The sequence below is a fragment of the Peromyscus leucopus genome, chromosome 3 (assembly GCF_004664715.2).
Source record: "Peromyscus leucopus breed LL Stock chromosome 3, UCI_PerLeu_2.1, whole genome shotgun sequence".
In the NCBI taxonomy this organism is placed as follows: domain Eukaryota; kingdom Metazoa; phylum Chordata; class Mammalia; order Rodentia; family Cricetidae; genus Peromyscus; species Peromyscus leucopus.
This window is the reverse complement of record NC_051065.1, coordinates 37,827,294-37,848,281: the sequence shown is the minus strand read 5'-3', so window position 1 is coordinate 37,848,281 and position 20,988 is coordinate 37,827,294. Positions and strand designations below refer to the sequence as shown.

At 41.6% G+C, this 20,988-nt stretch overlaps 1 protein-coding gene across 1 annotated transcript in view; it reads left to right on the top strand.

Moving 5' to 3' along the window:
- Window positions 1-20,988, top strand: part of Rsbn1l (round spermatid basic protein 1 like) — a 68,840-nt gene that overhangs the window by 10,610 nt on the left and 37,242 nt on the right. Inside the window, exon 2 of the mRNA XM_028855134.2 lies at window positions 14,294-14,410. Coding sequence (XP_028710967.1) covers window positions 14,294-14,410 — 117 coding nt within the window. The remainder of the gene's footprint in view (window positions 1-14,293; window positions 14,411-20,988) is intronic.

The following is a 20,988-nucleotide window of genomic DNA, read 5'->3' as shown; positions in this document are numbered from 1 at the left end:
AAGCTAGAATTATGTATTCTACCCTCTATTCTCATCTAGCGTGCTGCCACAACTTGTTATTTCTAGCTATTATTTTGTGTCTTTATTTACTTTTGTTTATAGTTGCCTCCTTCATGTCCCCCATTTCAGATCTGTGATCTTTCTTTTTTTTTTTTAATAATTTATTTATTCTTATCTTATGTACATTGGTATTTTGCCTACATGTACATCTGTGTGAAGGTGTCAGATCTTGGAGTTGCAGACAATTGTTAGCTGCCATATGGGTGCTGGGAATTGAACCTGGGTCATCTGTGCTCTTAACCACTGAGCCATCTCTCCAGCCCCCAGATCTGTGATCTTTCAGATTCATGTTGTAGTGAGTGATAACGAGATCTAAATATATATCTGGTCATATCACTTTCCTGTTGTGAGATGCAGCTCAATTTCCTTAAAATGTACTCTAGTGCTCTGGATGCTCATATTGTTGCTGAGCTCTGAGCTCCTTTTAGGTGCTTCTCATTGTGTAGAATTTTCTATACTCATTATCTTTCCATCCCCAGCTCCATGCTGCTGTCCCACCTAATTCTACTTGTCTTTCAGGTCTTTGCTTAAAAGTGAGGTCTTTGGGCCAGGCAGTGGTGGCGCACGCCTGTAATCCCAGCACTTGGGAAGCAGAGGCAGGTGAATCTCTGTGAGTTCAAGGCCAGCCTGGTCTACAAAGTGAGTTCCAGGAAAGGCACAAAACTACACAGAGAAACCCTGTCTCAAAAAACCAAAAAAAAAAAAAGTGAGGTCTTTGCTAGTCTGAACTGGGTTAGGGGTGAGGTGTTCTTGCCTTTACTTGACATGCCACTTACCTTTCTTTGATTCTGTCTTCTTCATTTGCTGGTGATCAAACCAAGGGCTTACCTCATGTAGGCAAGTCCTACCTTCTCAGACCATGTCTTTATTAGACTCTAAACCAGTGGTTCTCACCCTTCCTAATGCTGCAGCCCTTTAATAGTTTCTCATGTTGTGATGATCCCCACCCACAAAATTAGTTTCATTGCTACTTCGTAACTGTAATTTTGCTTTTATGAATTGTCACGTAAATATCTGATATGCAGACTATTTGATATGTGATCCTTGTGAAAGAGAGGGTCATTCGACTCCCCGAGGGGTCTTGACCCAGAGGTTGAGAACCACTGCCCTAAACTCTAAAATTTATATTTACCATTATCTAAGTTTTAGTCAAGCTTTCATCTTCTGGGTACTTGATAAATGTTGGGGGAAATTAATGAATTACATATGTTTCAGACCAGAAGAGATCCTTGTCATTCTGAAAATTTTTGGCAGCTCTTTGAAACTGAGAACACAAAGGGTGGTAATAGGATCAGAAGTTGACAAGGAGCGGACAGATAACAGATAGACAAAAGTAAGCACAAGAGAGAATTATCAGTAGCTTGAGAATTAAAAAGGAAATGAACTGTGTAGGTAATGGAATTGTGCTTGGTTAATAATGAGTTGTCAAAATGGTTACCCTCAAAAAAGCTTTACACTGTATTGTAAAACAGAATATTTTGCGCATTAAATGTTTGTTTACAAAACTGGGTTAACCAGCAGTAATTTGGGAATGGAGGGACAATGGGAAAGAAGGGTTCTTTATATTCAAGTATAGTATAATGACCATTTTTAGTGAAATCTGATCGGTTACCAATAGGTGGTTTGTTTTATGTAATGTTGCTGTTTTTTTAAAGATATTTGAGATTTATTTGTATGTGTATGGATATTGTCTGCATATGTGTATGTGTTCTACGTGTGCATTGCTTTTGGAGGCAACCACACTAATGTTGGGGATCAAACCCAGGTCCTCTGGAAGAGCATTCTATGCTCTTAACTACTGAGCTATCTCTAGCCCCTTAGATGGAATAGATTTGTGAGTGAAAATATTCATGCTGTACAAATATGTAGTAGAAGACATGTACAAAAATCAGGAGGCCTTAGTGAATAAATTTGTGATTTTTTTTTTTTTTTTTTTTTGAGACAGTGCTTTTTCTTTAGGCCCATCTGGCTTAGTATTTACTATGTGGATTAGGCTGGCCTTGAACTAGTCTATCTGCTTTTGCCTTCCAAGTGCTGAGATTATAGGGGCGACCTCCCATGACTAGCCCTGAATTCCTGATTGCGTGTGTGCACGTGTGCATGTGTGTGTGTAAGTGGGGTGGAGGGCATTACAGTGGCTAGAAAAGCACCTGTAGTGTTGTTTCTCAGGAGAGCCCTCTCCTGTGTGCTCCACTGCCTTGCTCCTTTTGAGACAGCTTCTCAGAAAACTGGGGTGGGGCTTGCACACTAGGCTAGGCTGACTGGACAGAGAGCTCCAGGGGAGCCTGTTCTTCCGCTTCCAGCACTGGGATCACAGGCTTGCACTACCATGCTGGGGTTTTTCTTATATGGGCGCTAGGATACAACTCAGGTCCTCACACCTGTGTAGCAGACATTTTGCTGACTCAACTATCTCCCTTAGCTCAGCAAGAGGGGTAAAACTTACATTAATTTCATTGTCTTCATCTCTAAAAGGAACTATTTGGGCTAGATGCTCGAAGTTCTTGTAAACTTGAACATTTTAGGATTTTGAAGGCTAGACTTGTGTGCCATTGGTTTTTGTCAACTTGACACAAACTAGAGCCATCTGGGAAAAGGGGACCTCAGTTGATGAATTGCCTGGATCAGATTGCTCTGTGGTTTGTAAGTTTTTGGGAATATTTTCTTGATTAATGTTTGACATGGAAAGACCCAGCCCACTGTGGCTGGTCCCACCCCCTGGGCAAGTGGTCCTGAGGTGTAGAAGACAGCAAAACAGTAATCCTGCCTTGAGCTTCTGCTAAGACTTTCTTTGATGATGGACTGTAGCCTGTAAGCCAAATAAACCCTTCCCAAAGGTGCATTTGGTCAGGGTATTGTCACAGGACCAGAATGGTTTGTTTTGAGGGGAGGCAGAGATTCATGTAGCCCAGGGCGGCCTGGAACTGACTTTGGAACCCATGTTGGCCTTGGACTCCTCCTGCTTTAGTGTCTGGAGTAAGGAATTACAACTGGGAAAGCCAAGACGGCTTAGTGTGTTTCTTGTTACCTTGTGAGAGATGTCAAGATACTAAACTGACCCCCCACCCATATTTTAAATTTATATTGTATGTGTGAGCATGATGTATGTGCATGTTCGTGTAAGTGTGGCCATGCGTGTATCATGCACACATATTGAGGCCAGGTGGAAGTCTCAGGTGTTGACTGACTATGTGTGGGTTCTCGAGAGTTCAACCTGAATCCTCATGCCTGCACAGCAAACATTTTACCCACTGGGGCATTTGCTTGAGTCAGTTCTCACACACACACACACACACACACATACACACACACACACACACAACACACGCACGCGCGCTCTTTTTTCTTTTTGTGCTTGTGTATGTATAATTGCTTGAAAATTTTTATTTTATTTTATTTTTTTTTTTTTGGTTTTTCGAGACAGGGTTTCTCTGTGTATCTTTGCGCCTTTCCTGGAACTCGCTTTGGAGACCAGGCTGGCTTCGAACTCACAAAGATCTGCCTGCCTCTGCCTCCCAAGTGCTGGGATTAAAGGCGTGCGCCACCACCGCCCGGCCTGAAAATTTTTATTTAGGTGCATTTTAAATTGAACTAAATAGAATTCCTATAAGAAAGTTCCCTAATGACATTGGTGAAGTACATGACCTTTTACAATTTAGACCTGTAATTGTTCCTATGAAAAAGTATATTTAGGAGTGTCGCAGTGTTGGAGGTGGCAGGAGAGGAGTTGTTGGTGACAGATGAGCAGCAGCAGCGGTAGGTGCCACCGCCACAGCCACTAGAGCTTGGTGCTGTAGTGCTACCCTTGGCCCCATGGGCTCTCACTAACTGCTGGTTGAGCACCCCTGGCAGACCTTGTCCCTGGTGCTGCTTGTCTCGGCACTATCCTATGCCCAAGAACCCGGAGGTTTTGTTCAGAATCAGCCTGCCCTGTGTTGACCTGCACAACCCGAGCTGTGGTGCAGCAAAGAGGAAGAGCTATTGAAGTCACAGTACCAGGTTGGCTCGCTGTTGGGAAGCTGTGGCTTCGGCTCTTGTCTACTCAGGTGCCCGTGTTGTGGGCAGTTTACCAATGCTATCGAACACGTGGAGAAAGACTGATTTCTAACTGGGAAGAGCTGCTCAGTGGCGTCCCATTGCCCGTGGAAGTAGTCCTGTTGAAAAGGTAAGCTTGGGTGTCCCTGGTGTCATTAGGTTCCTGGACTGGTTCAAGAGGCCCAGCTCATGTTGATCCTGGAGAGGCTTGAGCTATGGCTAAAACTTCTTTGACTTTATCATGGAAAGGGAGCCCTGTAAGAGAAGTGGACCCACAGTGGCAGGTATTGGAAACCGTGGGGGGGCGGGGGGCATTGCCATAGCTGCAGGTAGCTCTGTTACCACATCAAGGTGGAGAACATTTTAAAAAATGGTCTTTTAGATTTATGTATGTGAGTGTTTGCTTTTTTATGTGAACCACGGGTGTGCCTGGTGCCAGTGGAGATCAGAAGAGCATGTTGCAAACCCTGAAACTGGAGGTATAGATGATTGTGAGCCATGATGTGGGTACTGGAAACTGAAGTCAGGTCCTTTGCAAGCGCTCTTCAAGGAGGAGAACGTAATTGATGTTAACTACAGTGAGCTCAAACTTATCAACATTTGTCAGAGTGCTACTCAAGGACACTGAACCAGAGGGCACAACCCTGCAGAGTGTCTCTACTACCGTTGCTGCCATGGAGGTCAGCAGTCGTCTGGTTCCTGTCTGTCCTGCTGGAGCACAGTCTGTATTAAGGTGCTACTTTTGAGCACTATCAAAGTGATCATCAAGAGCCAAGTTTTCTTCAAGCAGAGGGTCTCTTCAGAATTTCAGCGTTGGAAGAGAAAAAGCAGCAGGTCCTGTATTCTGCACTCAGTGAGGCAGGGATGAGTGGACCAGCTGACAGCAGAGCAGCCCTGCCCTTCAGGCCCCTCTCACATGGTGTTCCTCCAAGGGTGCAGTGATGGGGCTGCCTCTTAAGGAAGTGGAATGTTTAGTGTTTGCTGTTGTTTTTAAGTCAACTTTTTCTTTGAGACAGTAGCTTTCTGGAACTTGCTATGTAGGCCAGGCTGGCCTTGAACTCACAGAGATCTGTCTGTCTCCTGAATGGGATTAAAAGTATGCATTGCCACGATAGACTTTTTTGTTGTTGTTGTTTGTTTTGTTTTGTTTTCAGACAGGGTTTCTCTATATAACAACTCTGGCTGCTATGAAACTTGCTTTGTAGACCAGGCTGGCCTTGAACACACATAGATCTGCCTGCCTCTACCTCCCAAGTGCTAGGATTAAAGGCTTGTGTCACCACTGTCCAGCTTAGACTTTTTAAAAAAATTATTATTACAATGTATTTATTTTGTTGTGTGTGTAGGACAGAGGAGTAAGCACTCTTCTACCCTGCAGACTCAGAGATTGAATTTAGGTCATCAGGTGTATTAACCTGCTGAGACATCTTCACTGGCCCAGAACCTTTTGTCTAAAAAGAAGTGTAGAATAAGAGTTCTTTGAAGCTGGGCGGTGGTGGTGCACACCCTTAATCCCAGCACTCAGGAGCCAGAGGCAGGCGGATCTCTGAGACCAGCCTGGTCTAGAGTGAGATCCAGGACAGGCTCCAAAGCTACACAGAGAAACCCTGTCTCAGAAAAAAAAAAAAAAAAAAAAAAAAGGAATTTTTTCATTTATGTTGTCATCATTAATCAGAAAGAACTGTGTCATTCATTGTTTGCCTTGTAAAATATAACAAGTATAGTAATTACTTGGAGGTCACATTTACTAGAACAGCTTTTTAGTCTATTTAAGATTCAGTGATCAGAATGATTCTGTAACTGATACTGCATACAGCATCTTAACTATTTCATGTCTTAGTTTTGTAGACTATTGAAAATAGAAAAAGGATTTTTGCCTCACTTTTAGAGACAAAGTTTTGGGGCTGGAGAGAGCGCAACAGTGAAAAGCACTGACTGCTCGTGCAGCGGGCCCAGGTTCAGTCCTCAGCACCACACGGCAGGCAGCTCTCAACCCTTGTAACCCCAGCTCTAGGGGATCTGATGCCCTCTTTTGGCCTTAAACCCCAAATAAACACAAATAGACAAAGTTTCTTACTACAGTTCTCTGTTGCTATGACTGTTGTTGCTATGCTGTTATGGGATGCCTTCTTAGTAAAATTCTGCTGTCAACTTTATTAGTTATCAAGTACAATGTGGGAAATTAAGTATATGCTGGCTTTAATCCTTATAAAAATTAAAAAGACAAGTGCCATTATCTCTGTGGATGAGAATAATGAGGCACAGCAGGGTTTGTTTACAGATATGTGTGTGTGTAACATGTATGCTCGGTGCTTGCAGGACCGGAGGGGTGTTGGATCCCCGGGAACTGCAGCTAGAAATGATCTGGTCCATGGCCCCCTGCCAGAGCAGCCAGTGGTCTTAACCTCTGAGAGTCATCTCTGACAGCAGCCTTCCTGTTCTTGAATATTAAGTGATAGACTTTGTAGTACTGTATAATATATAGGTTGTTGTTACTGTATGAGTAATTGTGCTACATTTTTCTCATTTATCAAGAAAAAGAGTCATGGAATAACAGAAATGAAAGAATCTTCAGAGGTCCACATAGCCTGGGATCTTATGTGTACGAGTAACAGAAGCTCGAGATTCTCTCTGCTCAGCACTTTCCAAGTCCTGTGAGCGAAGTTGAATGGAGCTAGATGTTTCCATCTCAGCAGTCTTTTGTTGTTGTTTGTTTTGGATTTTCTGTGTAGCCCTGGCTGTTCTGGAACTTACCCTATAAACCAGGCTGGCCTTGAACTGGCCTTCCTCTGCCTCCCACGTTTCAGGATCAAAGGTGTGTGCCATCACAGCCCGGCTCAGAGTTCTTAGTATACATCAGTTTTTACTGATTTAAAGACCATTTACCCTTTCAGCAAATTGTGTCTGCTTGGATGAACAAACACATCTAGAGGAGGGGTCAGAGTAAGGTATTTTAAATACTGTCTGCCTCGTGCCTGTCAGATCACATCTGTCTTTTCATGGGAAAGATTTCCTTTTACGTTCCTAGTAATACCCCACCCCACCCCCACACACATCCCTTTTTTCTTAATTTTAGGCAGGGTCTCACTATATAGCCCTGAGAGTCCTGGAACTCACTACATTACCAGGTTGACTTCAAACTCACAGAGACCCACCTGCCTCTGCCTCACATCATCCCTCAGTCCCTACCTGTTACAGGGTCCTCCTAACTAGCATAGCCCGCCACCTGCCCAAACTGCTCTGATTCTTTTGTCACCGAGCCATTTTGTCTTTGCCAGCCTATTTTACCTTTTGGCCCTGTGGCTCTCCCCTCCCCGTTTTCACATGGCCCAGTTCAGCTTGCTTCTTAAATCCACTACGTACTGTCCCAGATGTCTCTGCCTCTAGCTCTATTCTCCCTCTTATCTACAATAAGCTTTCTCCTCCACCACAGCTAGGAGTGTCATATCCTCCCTCTCTCCCTCCCTCCTTCCTTTCCTCTCCTCTCCTCTCCTCCCCCCACTTTCCTTTGGTTTTTAAAGACAGGGGTTCTCTGTGTTAACAGTCCTGGCTGTCCTAGAACTTGCTTTGTAGATCAGACTGGGCTCGAACTCAGAGATCTGCCTGCCTCGGCCTCCCAAGTGCTGGGATCAAAGACGTGTGCCACCACCCCACCCAGCTGGCAAAGGCATGCTTAAGTGTAATTAGCAAAAATGTTGAGATATTACATTTGGGTAAGGAATCAGTCTGGAATGGCATTGGTGAGAGGTGGAAGAAAAGACAGAAAAATGAAGTACTGACTACAGGAATTCTTTAATGGCATACCAGTGGAACGAACTAAAAACTGCAGAGAAAACAGTGAGTTTCTGGGCCTTATTGGAAAGCATAGCCTTTCTTTTGCTTGCCTTTGATATGCAGTGTAAACAAAGCTCTGCCAAACCTACCATCCTCTCTTTTGTTCAGCTGTTCCAAGCTGTCCTTTTCAGGCTGCTCTGAGTTGTCTGAGATACATTCCTTTGCAAATTTAGTGTGTTCACATGGTCAGATATGTAGGAATATTCCAAAGAAAATGACAGCCATTCTCTACAATCTTTCAAAGAACATATGGGAGAACAAAGACACTTCTGGAAGTCGCATACCAACCTTGGCATCCCCTGCTATTCTGTGAGGCATAACTAACCCGTTTTCTCAAGCCTGGACTTACTAAACGATCTACTTCATTCCAGATAGTGGGACCCCTAGGCCCGGCTAACACCAATGGCATTTTCTTCTTTTAGATAGGCAGAGGCAAGTCGGTTTGTTTAATTTGTTTTAAGCAAGAGTGATACGATTAACTATTTTGAAGAGATTTAATTAGTGTATTGTCCCTTTGAGACACTCATAGTTTTAGCTTTTTAAAAATTAACAAGCAAATGAATGGATTTCGTTAGGACATTTTCATACAGGAGTTTGGCAGGGATTGTTTAGGTAGATTTGGATATTCATTTACTTAATGATAATCATGTAATTGCAGAAGTATGGAGAAGAGAGATGCCTAAGCTAAATTCTAAAGATAGGATTGTGAGAATTAGGCTGGTATATTCTGGCATCACTGAAATACAGTGAGACATTTTGATGGAGGCCAGTGCTGTTCCCCAGAGGTCCTTGGAAGAAGGGTGACTTGCCGGGGTAGGTAGCTTTGCTTAGCTATCTGCTGGAGAGAGGCTGTGAGAAGTCCTTCTTGCCCCAATCACGGCTCATAGAGTTCTTTTTACAGTTTCCTTCATCTCCTTTATCTTCTATGTTTTCTTAATTTTCCTGTCATTTCGTACATCTACTGTCCCTTCTGCTTCTCCAGTTTCATTTTCCTCTTTTTCCTGCTTGCTTTTTTCCAGCAGTGGATTATTCTTGGCTGGATGTAGGAGGTCCAAGGAGATAGCAGTGTGGTTGCTCACATCAGTTGATTTCATGAATTGCATTAATGGTCTTGACTTATGGCTTATATCCAGGATAGTTAAAGCTGATAACATGAAGCCCGTTTGAGCTTTTGCTGCAAAAATGTATAGTAGCTGAAAGCTTTAGCATGGAATTTTTTTGATATTTCATAAGAACTTCCAGTTTGAATTTTTATGATGTTTTTACTTAAATAAATTAAAATGAATTTTTTTAGTCTTTTTTTTAGTCTTTCAGTCTTTTTTTCTTTTAGATCTATTTATTTACTGTATGTGTATGAATATTTTCCCCGCATGCATATATATGTACCATGTGTATGCCTGTGTGACCCTCTGGAGCTGGGGTTATAATTGTTATGAACTACCGTGTGTGTGTGTGTGTGTGTGTGTGTGTGTGTGTGTGTGTGTGTGTGTGTGGTGTGTGTGTGTGTGTGTGTGTGTGTGCGCGCGCGTGCTGGGAATCTGAACTTTGGTCCTCTGCCAGAGCAGTAGGTGCTCTTGTTGAACCATCTCTCCAGCCACCAGTGAACCTTTTCGAAGAACGTCCTTTTTACTGAAACGTGGGTCATGAATCACAGTAAGGACAGAGTGATCTTGGAGCCGTGATCCTCCTGTCTCCACCTGCTCAGTGCTGGGATTACAGACTTGAGCCCCATGTGGCTTATCCAGTGCTGGGGACTGAATAGAGGGCTTCATGCATTCTAGGCCAGTGCTTTACCAGTCGAGCTGCCATCAACTCCTAACTCAGCGTAGTCATTTCCATGGCTTAGTAAAATGACTAATGCTTATAAGACTTTGCAAATAATTTAACCCAGATAAAGATCCTTTTCTGTAAGGCTTTATTAATCTTGATGTCTTTAAAATTGTCTTTATTCATTGACACAGATATATGTTGCTTCATTTCTACTCTTTCCTGTATTCCTTTTGTGGAGACCTTGGTTTGCATGATCCTGTTTTCACTTAACAATAACTACTATCTTCTAAGCCAGGTGTACATGTCCTCTACTTTTATTTACTTTCCTTTTTTTTCTTTTTACTCCTTAATTTACTTGAGCACAGCTCATTGTTTACATTCTTGAGTGACTGAGATGATCATGCCACTATTTGGCAAAGGACAACTTAGAAATCAACCCCCCCCCCCCCCCGTCTAATATGTGTAACATTTTAAACAGTTTTACTTGTAGTTGCATACATGTTTATATATACAGACATGTGTGTTTATATAAGTATACATATAAGCATACATGTATACATATATGTATGCATATGCCTCTCTGTTTTCATCTACTATATCAGGAAGATTTTATTTATGCTTCTGCTCTGTTCAAAAAATATTTGTTGTTTGTTTCGTTTGTGTTGTGTGGGTACATGTGGAGGTGAGAATTCAATCTAAGTTTCATTCCTCAGGAGCCACTACCTTATTATTTTTGTTAATGTGTGTGCATGTGTGCTATAGTGCCTGTGTGGAGGTAAGGGGACAACTTTGGAGTTGGTTCTCACTTTCCACCTTTATGTGGGTTCCAGGTGGTCAGCTGCTTTACAGCTCATCCATCTTGGTTGCCCCCCCCTCCCCTTTTTGAGATAGATTCTCTCATTGAATCCTAAGGCTTGCCAGTTCTAGATGCCAGTTCTGCTAGCTGACTGTTAAGCTCTAGGCTTTTCTAGAATCTTGTGTTATTGGAGTCATGTAGTATGTGGTGTTTTAAACCTTTCTTTCATGTAGGTTTTAATACTCATGTAGGTTTTCTGTCTTCATGGTTTCATAGCTCCTTTCTCCTTTAGCATTGAAGAATATCCTGTCACTTGGATATGTCAGAGTTTACGTTCATCCACTGAAGGACATCTTAATTGCTTCCTTTTGTTTTGGATAATTATGAACCTGATATAACTATTTATGTATGTGTTTTTCTGTGTACCTAAGTTTTTAGGTCTTTTGGATAAAAACTAAGCAGTGAAACTTATTGATGCTTAGGAAAGTGTGTGTGGTATTATAAGAGAGAACGCACATGTCTTCTTGCGTTCCCACTAGCTACAAGTGAGAACTCCTGTTGTTCCACTTCTTACTAGCATTTAACAATGCTGCCAGTGTTCTGGATTTTGGCCAATTTAATAGTTACGTAGTGACATATTGTAGTTCGAACTCCTATATCTTTACATGTATATATTTTATTTTATTTCTTTTGTTTTTGGAGACAAGGTTTCTCTGTGTAGCCTTGGCTGTCCTGGAACTCTCTCTGTAGCCCAGGCTGACTTTGAACTAGAGATCCTCCTGCCTCTGCCTCCCAAGTTCTGGGATTAAAGGCTTGCGCCACCACTGCACACAGCCTTCTATATATATTTTTTATTGTGAAGTGTTTGACCCATTTCAGTGGCTTTGTCCCTGATCTTTAGATGAGTCTATACTAACTAATAGTAATTGACAGTTGTGTTTTCCCTTTCTGTTCTCCATAGTGTCTTTTGAAGAACATTAATGAATCCAGCTTGCCAGGTTTTCCTTTGACACATTACTTTTGCAGTATCACCAGCTGCCACCTCATGTAGATCTTTGATGTCTTCTGGGTATTTGAATAGATTCTCTTTTGTTCTGAGCTTGACTAGCCAGTTGTGGTGCTGTCTGTTGAAAATATTCTTTCCCATTACTTTCACTGCGTTGTCAAACATCAGCTACTGTACAGTGGTTTGTTTCTGAATGCCATTTTTGTTCTGATCTTTTCTGTCTTGATAGCTTTGAAACACTTTCTAACTCCAATTGTACTTGTGCTCTGTTTGACTTTTCAAACAGCGTGTTGTTCTTACAGTAGAAGAACTCTTGCTGTCATTGTAAGGATTCCGATGAGAAGACAAGTTAGAAAGGTTAGTCTAAATTTTAGACTATGGAGGATAAAACTGGACTGGTTTTTGTTTTTGAGACAGGGTCTCACTGTTTAACTCTGGCTGTCCTGGAACTCACTGTGTAGACCAGGCAGCCTTGAACTCAGAGATCTCCCTGCCTCTGCTTTTTGAATGCTGGGATTAAAGGTGTGAGTCACTACACCTGGCTGAATTCTTGCTCATGAAAATAAATCAATCAGAACTGGTGAAGAACCAGTCTTTTCAGGAACATTGTATTAAAGAAAACAACAATGCCAAGGTCCTGTTTTCCCTCATAATTCTTTCCCTGTGAAGAGATGAAGAAATGATAGCATATAAACTTTACAACCAAAACCAAGGGTCTCAGATCTGGACCTTCTGTCTTCTAAGCTTGCACCCTCACTTTATCGTAGCTGTACCATGTTAGAGAATTAGATGAATTTAAAGGAGGCCGTTAGGATGGGATTTTCAGTTTCCCAGTGCTAGTGAGCGAGCTCAGCAGGTAAAGGCACTTGCTGCACAAGCTTGGTGGCCTGAGTTCAATGTCTAGAACTCACATAAAAGTTAAAGGAAAGAAGGACTCCACCTGCATGCTGTGGTATATATGTGCTCCCCACCCCTCTACCTCCCAGTTTCAGACACGCTCGCGCGCGCGCGCGCGCGCGCGCGCTCGCGCGCACGCACGCACGCACGCACACACACACACACACACACACACACACAGACAGAGACAGAGAGAGGGAGAGGTGTGCATGTAAAATACGTTAAGTAAAATACGTTATTAAAAGTAATTTCGCCGGGCGGTGGTGGCGCACACCTTTAATCCCAGCACTCGGGAGGCAGAGGCAGGCGGATCTCTGTGAGTTTGAGGCCAGCCTGGGCTACCAAGTGAGTCCCAGGAAAGGCGCAAAGCTACACAGAGAAACCCGGTCTCGAAAAATCAAAAAAAAAAAAGTAATTTCACCTATTGCTCATTATGCTTTAATGTGGCTGCTGGAAAATGCAGATTTGCAAATGGCATTGTATTTCTGCTGGTAATATCTGATTGAGACTGGCATTCTAGTAATCATGTGATTATGGCCTGGGTTAGGGTAGCACTTAGGAAAACAAAGTAAGGAGAAGTTTTTAAGGGATTATGCAGTATTCACAAACATTGTAAAATCTGTGTTGTTTTACAAGATTATGTGCTTTCAATCTAGCTTTGTAATAATAATAAACTTTTGAAGGCAAGGGCTGTATTGCTTTGTTTTCATTCTGCATATATTTATCCTTGACTAGATTCATAGGAAATTGAGTGAACAACAGTTAATAAGATAATGAAGGCAGAAGTTTCTGTCCTGCCAGCAACTCCCAAATACCTGGCAGCTGTTTCCCAAATTACTACACAGAGGCTTATATTAATTATAAATGCTTGGCCGGTAGCTCAAGCTTATTACTAGCTTTTACCGTTGAATTAACTCATAGTTCCTATTATGCTTACTCACGTGGCTTGGTGCCTTTTCTCAGTGCAGCAATCTCAGCTTGCTTCCTCTGCGTCTGCTGACTACTCCTCACTCGGCCCTTCTCCTTCCCAGTGTTCTCAGTTTGGTTTTCCCACGTAACTTCCAGCCCAGCTACCGGCCTGTCAGCTTTTTATTAACCAATGAGAATAATACATATTCATAATGTGGAAAAGGATTGTTCCACAGCAGGATAGTATGCATTTCATAAAGTTGTTCAGATTTTTTAGGATATAGATCAGCAAGTTTTTATGCCCCATAATTTAATATCACAGTTTTACTAGCTAGCCATGTTCTTCCTAAAACGTGGAAGGGTAAGGGAGCTAGTATCTGGTCTTACTGTAGCTCTGTGTGGTCATTTTCTTCATGTAATTCATCTGATAATCCTGTGAGGATGGTCTCCACCTCCATTCCCTCAGGTTTCAGAGCAATAACTTCCCCGTCTACTTACCTGCTCCAGTAAAGACAGCCTGTTGTTTTATGTAATTTGAATCAATCCCGTATTTTGGTTGACATGAAATGAGTAAAAATCATTGAATAATCATTGAAATTAAATGTACAGTGATAAATTTTGATCGGTATTGTATGCTCAGTGAAAGAAATGTAGAAATTTGTCCTAAAACTGAGAAAGGAAAAAAAAAAAGTCTTATTTTTTTTCCAGTTATCATGATTTTTATGTGTATTGTGTTTTTTTGTTTTTGTTCTTTTGTTGTTTTGTCTTTTGTGGGGGATCAGGTGTTGCCCTTGGCTACCCTGGACTTAATATGTAGCCCAGGCTGGCCTCTAGCTCACTGAGATCCTCCTACCTCTGCCTCCCTCTGTGCTGGAATCAAAGGCGTGTGTAATCACTCAGCTTTCTTATGTATTATACTTCGAGAAATTGAACTAAAGTTCATGGAGAAAAAAATTTAACAGTTTTAAGTATTTTTTTCTTTTCAGATAAAGTCAAAGACAAAATTAAAGAGAAAGACAAAGAAAAAGAAAAAGAAAAAAAGAAGTATAAAGTAATGAGTGAGATCAAGAAAGAAAATGGAGATGTAAAGATTTTGCTGAAAAGTAAGTTTATATTCACTGAACTTTTCCTACATTTTATGATGTTCAGTATACTTATTAGCCAAGCTATTAAAATAAGAAATGTTTTTGATGCTGATTTTTGCTAAGAATAAGAATGCTGCAGAAGTGAAGAGTAAACCTAGTGTTGGGGATTGTCGTCTGCATGGTGACATGCTTTGGTGTGTATGTTTAATGAGTTCTAAAAGATTACTATTTTTAAAATAAGTTGTATAATTGGGTGTATGCATTAATAGTTTTTAACCATGGTTATGTAGTTTGGAATAAAAGGCTAGAGTAGTTTTGGGCACGGTAGGGATGGTGATCATGACATCATAGAGAGGGCTGAGAGGAGCTGTTCACCTGAGCTGAACCAGAGGGACGCTGTTGATTCTGGTTCCTGCTTGCTTAAGAGCTTCTTGTTTTTGTTTTGTTTTCTTTCTAAGACAGGGTTTCTCTGTGTAGTCCTGACTGTCCTGGAACTCACTCTGTAGACCAGGCTGAACTCAAACTCACAGAGATCTGCCTGCCTCTGCCTCCCAAGTACTAGGTTTAAAGGCGTGGGCCACCACCTCCTGTGGCCAAGAGCATTCTTTTTGGTCTTAACCAACCAACCAAACAAACCCAGCATGTCCTCTTTGTTTCTTGTTTCTCTGTTAAATGGTGTTCAGTTAATGTTTGTACATGAGAAAAGGTGGGAAGAAGAATTTTGGGGTAGTGTGTTGGGCAGCAACATAATAAATCCTATAAAAGATGAGAACTTATGTTCCATTAGAGATAAGAACAGTCTCCAATTCACCTAGGTTGTAAGGTATGAATCAGTGATGTTCTCTTGTGAGGCAGTTGGGACGGCATTGGCTATTCCATTAGATTGACAGTTGTTGATCAGAACCCTTTGACTTCCATTAATTTCAAATTGAATTTGGGTGTCCATAAATGCTCATATCCACAAGGGAGAAAAAAACAGTATAATATCGGATATGAGACACAGTAACTAATTTATATTACTTAGAATAAATGTGGACTCTTCATTTTCATTTTATTCTTTGTCATATTTGCAAATACTGTTTCTTTATATAATAACAGGTCAGAATGTTTTATTCAAAGATTTGTTTATTTTATGTATGTGTGCCTGAGTGCACTATGCTTACCATGTGTATGCAGTATCTTCAGGGATCAGAGAAGAGGGTGTCAGATCTGGAGCTGGAGTTACAGGTGGTGGTGAGATACTCAGTGTGGGTGCTGGGAACTGAAAAGCAAATATTTTTAACCACTGAGCCAGCTCTCCAACCCCAGAATTTTCCTTCCTGTAATATTCTTTACACCTTAAAAGAAATACATCCCCAATTAGGTGATGACTTCCTGGTTAATGTTCTCAATCCTTTTGTTCTGTTTCTTTTGCCCCTGTAGTTTTGTTACTATTGTTGTTTTATTTTATGTTATTTTTGAGACAGAGTCTCATTATGTAACTTTGGTTGGCCTGGAGCTCAATATGTAGACTAGGCTGGCCTAAAAGTCATATAGATCCTCCTTCCTCTGTGTTTGGAGTGCTGGAGTTAAAGGCGTGTACCTCCATGCCTCGCTGTAGTTTTATCTATTTATTTTTTCAGTTTTTTTTTTTTTTTTTTTTTTTTTTTTTTTTTTTTAGAAATTACATGTATGGATGTTTTGCCTGCACTTGTGTATTTGTTCTATGTCTGTGCCTGGTGCTGATGGAGACCAGAACGAAGCGTCAGGTCCCCTGAAACTGGAGTTACAGGAGACTGTGAACCACCATGTGGGTGTTGGGAACTGAGCTCAGGTCCTCTGCGAGAGCAACCAGTGCTCTTAACCACTGAGCCATTTCTTTGGTCCCCTGTTGTTCTGTTTTTGAGACAGGGTCTCATGGGTCCAAGGTTGGCCTCAAACTGGATCTACGGGAATGAACTTGCACATGTGATGTGCTTGCCTCCACGTCCCAGGGGCTAGGATGGCAGATGTGCACCACCACGCCTGTCTGTGCAGTACCAGGGAACACAGCCCACCCTGCTCTGGGTTCCCACGGTGCTGTGGGATTGGACTGTGCGCCTTAGAGGCAGGACGTGAATAACTGCAGTTATGCTGTGAAGCAGCCAGTGATTAATACTCCAGATGTTTACTTAACTGCACTCTATTGGTTTATCCAGTTCTGTTCTTTATTTGAATGTGCAGTGATACACATTTTTGCTATTAGAGTAACAGTCTGTGGCCTCAGAATACTTAAGCTCATATATTCTTCATTGGTGACTAGAGCCCTAGAGAACTTTATATATGAAAATACCTTATTGAACTGAGAATTTTTTAGGAATATGCAATATTTACCTTGACTTTGAAGTAGATGGAAAATTTAGGAGACATTTTGAACTGAGTAAAGGTGAAGCTAGTGATGAAAACACAAACAAACAGAATGAAGTAGGTTTAGAAAATAATTTGTAACCTTTGGGATGACTAGGAAATCTTAAGGAAATGATTACTGTACAGTGGAGGTAAGTAATAATTCATGTTGCTGTGAAGGTTATGTGAGTAGAAGTATGGAATGTCAGAGTCCTTCAACAAGTAGAGAGTAATCTTGGAAACGTCTTTGAAAGGATAATTTTGGGATTAAAAAGCAACAAAACCAACATTGTCCTTTCTCCTCGGTATATAGTATATAGGTAATCACACTAGTAAAAGCACGGTTCATTTGGAAAAGTGACCCTGTCTTTGTAAGTGCCTTGTGTTGGCTTTTACTATCCAGCAAAACTAATCTGTTGAGCATTGTATGGACGTGGTCAGGGAATAGAATCATCTGTTGTTGATGGTGTGGAGCAAGGGGCTGGTCAGCTTGTAAGAGGCAATATACTCTTAGTCTTTAGTTGCTACGTTGTTCTTTTCCACATCTATCTTTTATTCTCTCCTCATAGGTTTCTTTTGTAATGTTATAAGCTGTAACATACAGACATTTGGAAATGTAGTTACTAACTCTGTCCTCCCCGAATCTCATTTTCTTTGTGTTTTCCCTAAAACTTTCACTGAACTGAGGTTAGAGAGATGAGTAGTTAACAGCACTGTACCCTTTGAGAGGACCCAAGTTCAGGTCCCAGCATGATGGCTTACGACCATCTGTAACTCTAGTTTCAGGGGATCTAGTGCCTTCTTCTGACCTCTTTGGGCACCAGGTATCTATGTGTGCACATAGGTATATGCAGGCAAAACACTCACATATAAACAAGCAAATGAACAAACAAGTAAGATTGTGTGTGTGTGTGTGTGTGTGTGTGTGTGTGTGTGTGTGTGTTGAACCTGAGCATGATGTCTCATAATTGTATCCTCTCCTACTGCTCAGGAGACTGAAGCATGAGGATCAAAAGTTCCAGGCCAGCTTGGACAGGATAGTGAGTTTTAGGTTAACCTGGGCTACATAGCAAGACTCTATTTTAAAAAAGAAAGGAAAAAAAAATGTATGATACTAAAACAAAATAAAAACCCTATAAAGTTTTGAGTTTTGTATGACTACACATATGTACATGTATATTATACATAATTATATGTATGTGAAAAAAATTTAATAGGAAAGTCATTGTTTTACATAGTGGGATTACTTGCTCTTAGTTCATAGGAACAAATACATTATATAAACTTATTTAGTGGGTCTCATCCTTCTTTACCAAAGTCCACCAACTATTTTTGAACATGTGCATATTTTCTAGCCATCTTATATACTTCATTAAAATTAAGTAATAAGAAAAAATACATGTTTTGATTTTAGTATTTTAAAATTTTATCATTACGTTATGTGAGATGTTTTACTCATGAGCAGGTCTAATAGGTTAAGTCCTAGGTCACTGACAGCACACCAGAGCTCACAGTAGGGTACATCATGGCAGGAAGAATGATAGCATTGTGTTGTTAAAAATCAAAGTTGTTTGTAGCAAGCTTTCTTGTCGGCTGTCTTTGGACTGCTAGCCTGCAAATAATGACAGAGACTTACTAAGTTATGAAAGCTTAGCCTTAGCTTAGGTTTTTTTTTTCTCAACTAGCTCATAACTTATTAACCCATATTTTTTAAAACTACGTGGCGTGGTTACCTTTTAGTACTGTACATTGGACTTGCTCCAAGTCTACTGGTAAAATCGTGCACCTATATTCCTCTTCCTCTCTTTCCCTGAAAGTCTCGCCTATCTATCCTCTCCTGCCTAGCTATTCAGCTCTTTATTAAACCAATCATAAGGCACCTTGGCAAAGACACATCTTTACAGTGTAAACAAATATTCCTCAACAGTTGTTGAGCCAGGATATAGATCTGTTGTGAAGTGTTTTTTTCTTCAGCATGAGGATCTGAGTTTGATTTCCAGACCCCATGTGAAAGTTAACCGGCATTGTGAATGCCCTCTTGTTATACCATTGCTGGGGAAGTGGAGACAGGAGGAATCCTGGCACTTTCTGGCTAGTCGAGCCTGGTTTGTGAGCTCCTTGTATATAAGAGACCTTTCTTTAAAGGAGGTCGATGGTGTTCCTGAGGGGAACACCCAGGACTGTCCTCTGGCCCCCACCCATGCTTTCACCACCCTGCAAACCCATGCAGACCTAAAAACCAAAATTGCTTCTCAGAGACCACAGACTGGAAATCAGTAAGCTGTTATTGCTTCTGTATTCTGTGCATGGTAATAGAGTTGAATGTATTATTACTATATCAGATATGAAAAATGATCCAGTTTTCCTGGGTAAAATTTATTTTTTACTTTGTTAGCTTAAAAGATATATGTAGGTTACTGGTAGAAATTATCATCAGTGAACACTCATTTATTTATTTATTTGTTATTTATTTGTCTATCTATCTATCTATCTATCTATCTATCTATCTATCTTTTGGTTTTTCGAGACAGGGTTTCTGTGTGTGTCCAAGAACTTTGTAGACCAGGCTGGCCTTGAATTCACAGAGATTGGCTTGCCTCTGCCTGTAGGCTGGCATCAAAGGCATGCGCCGCCGCTGCCGCCGCCGCTACCGCCGCCGCTACCACCACCCAGCGATCTATTTATTTTTAAAGCAAGTTTTTATAATCACCACCCAAAGCATATGCTTCTGTTTCCCTCCCTCCCCTGTAGATGTAACCAATCGTCTTTTTAAAATAAGAAACACAGAGCCAATGTAAAAGAGAAAGCCGAGAGGTCAGAGCTCAGAGATAAAATCTTACCTCCTGCAGTGCTCCTAGCTTCCCTGAGAGAGAGAGCTTCTTCCTGTTTGTCTGTCTTTAAATAGTCTTTCTGTTCTGCCTTCTCATTGGTTGTAAACTCAACCACATGACTGCCTTGTCACTGTCTGTAAGTACCGCCCTCCAGGTCTTAAAGGCGTATGTCTCCAATACTGGCTGTATCCCTGAACACATAGAAATCTACCTAGCTCTTCTAACCACCACGCTCTTGCTATGGCTCTAATAGCTCTGGCCCCAGGGCAACTTTATTTATTAACATATGTAGCAGGAATCTTAACAGTTCTTATTAATAAAATCAAACCCGGAGCCAGGTATTGGGGTCAATGCTGGTAGATCAGAGAGACAGAATGAGCCACAGCTAACCTCACCTGGTCAACTTCTCAGCTGGTCTTGTTTCCTCAGACTGGAAGCTTCTGTGTCCTCATCCCAATGGCTTTCAGCTGAACTGCTGCTCAAAAGCCTAAAACTTAACCAGCCACATGCTTAACCAGCCAAATTCTTTCTAGTTTCTGGCCCTCACGCCTTATATATCTTCCTGCTTTCTACCACCACTCCCTGGGATTAAAGGCTGGCTTTCTGGGATTAAAGGCATGTGTCACCATGCTTGGCTATTTCCAATGTGGCCTTGAACTCACAGAGATCCAGAGGGATTTCTATCTCTGGAATGCTAGGATTAAAGGTGTGAGTGCCACCATTTTCTAGCCTTTGTATCTAGTGGCTGTCTGTTCTCTGACCCCAGATAAATTTATTAAGGTACACAATATTTTGGTGAACACAATACCACCACAAACATAAAATTAAAATCACATTTCAGTACAAATAAAATATTACCATACTCCCCTTCTCCTTCTTCCGACTCTCCTCCTCTCCCTCCCACCTCCTTTCCTTTTCTTTTAGGCAGGCCTTCTCAGGCTGTCCTGGAGGTTGCTGTATAGCCCTTGCTGGCCCAAGCTCTTGGCCCTTTGCCTTTTAAGGCCGAGTCACTAGGGTCACATGGACACCACCTCTCTGCTGTACCGCTGCGGATGTGCTTGTTTCTATGAGTTCTTCTCTTGTCTGTGGGTGTCCGTTATCCCTTGTTGAATGTGTATCTGCGTTTTTCTGTCCCTGTTTCTTTTGCTTCCAGTTAGGCACCCCCGCTTCAACCCCTAGGTCTTCGTATATGGAGTCCTTCCGCCCCGTGGGTGTGTTCTTGTCTGTGTATGTGGAGTCCTTTCCATCACTGCCATGTGTGTGTGTGCACGTGCGTGCGTGTGTGCATGCGTGCGTGCGTGAGTGTATGGTGCTTGGTGTGTGTGTCTGTCCCCATGTCCTTGTCCTTGTCTGTGTATTCGAAGTGTCGTGTGGTCCTCCTCCTGTGTGTGTCCTTGTCTG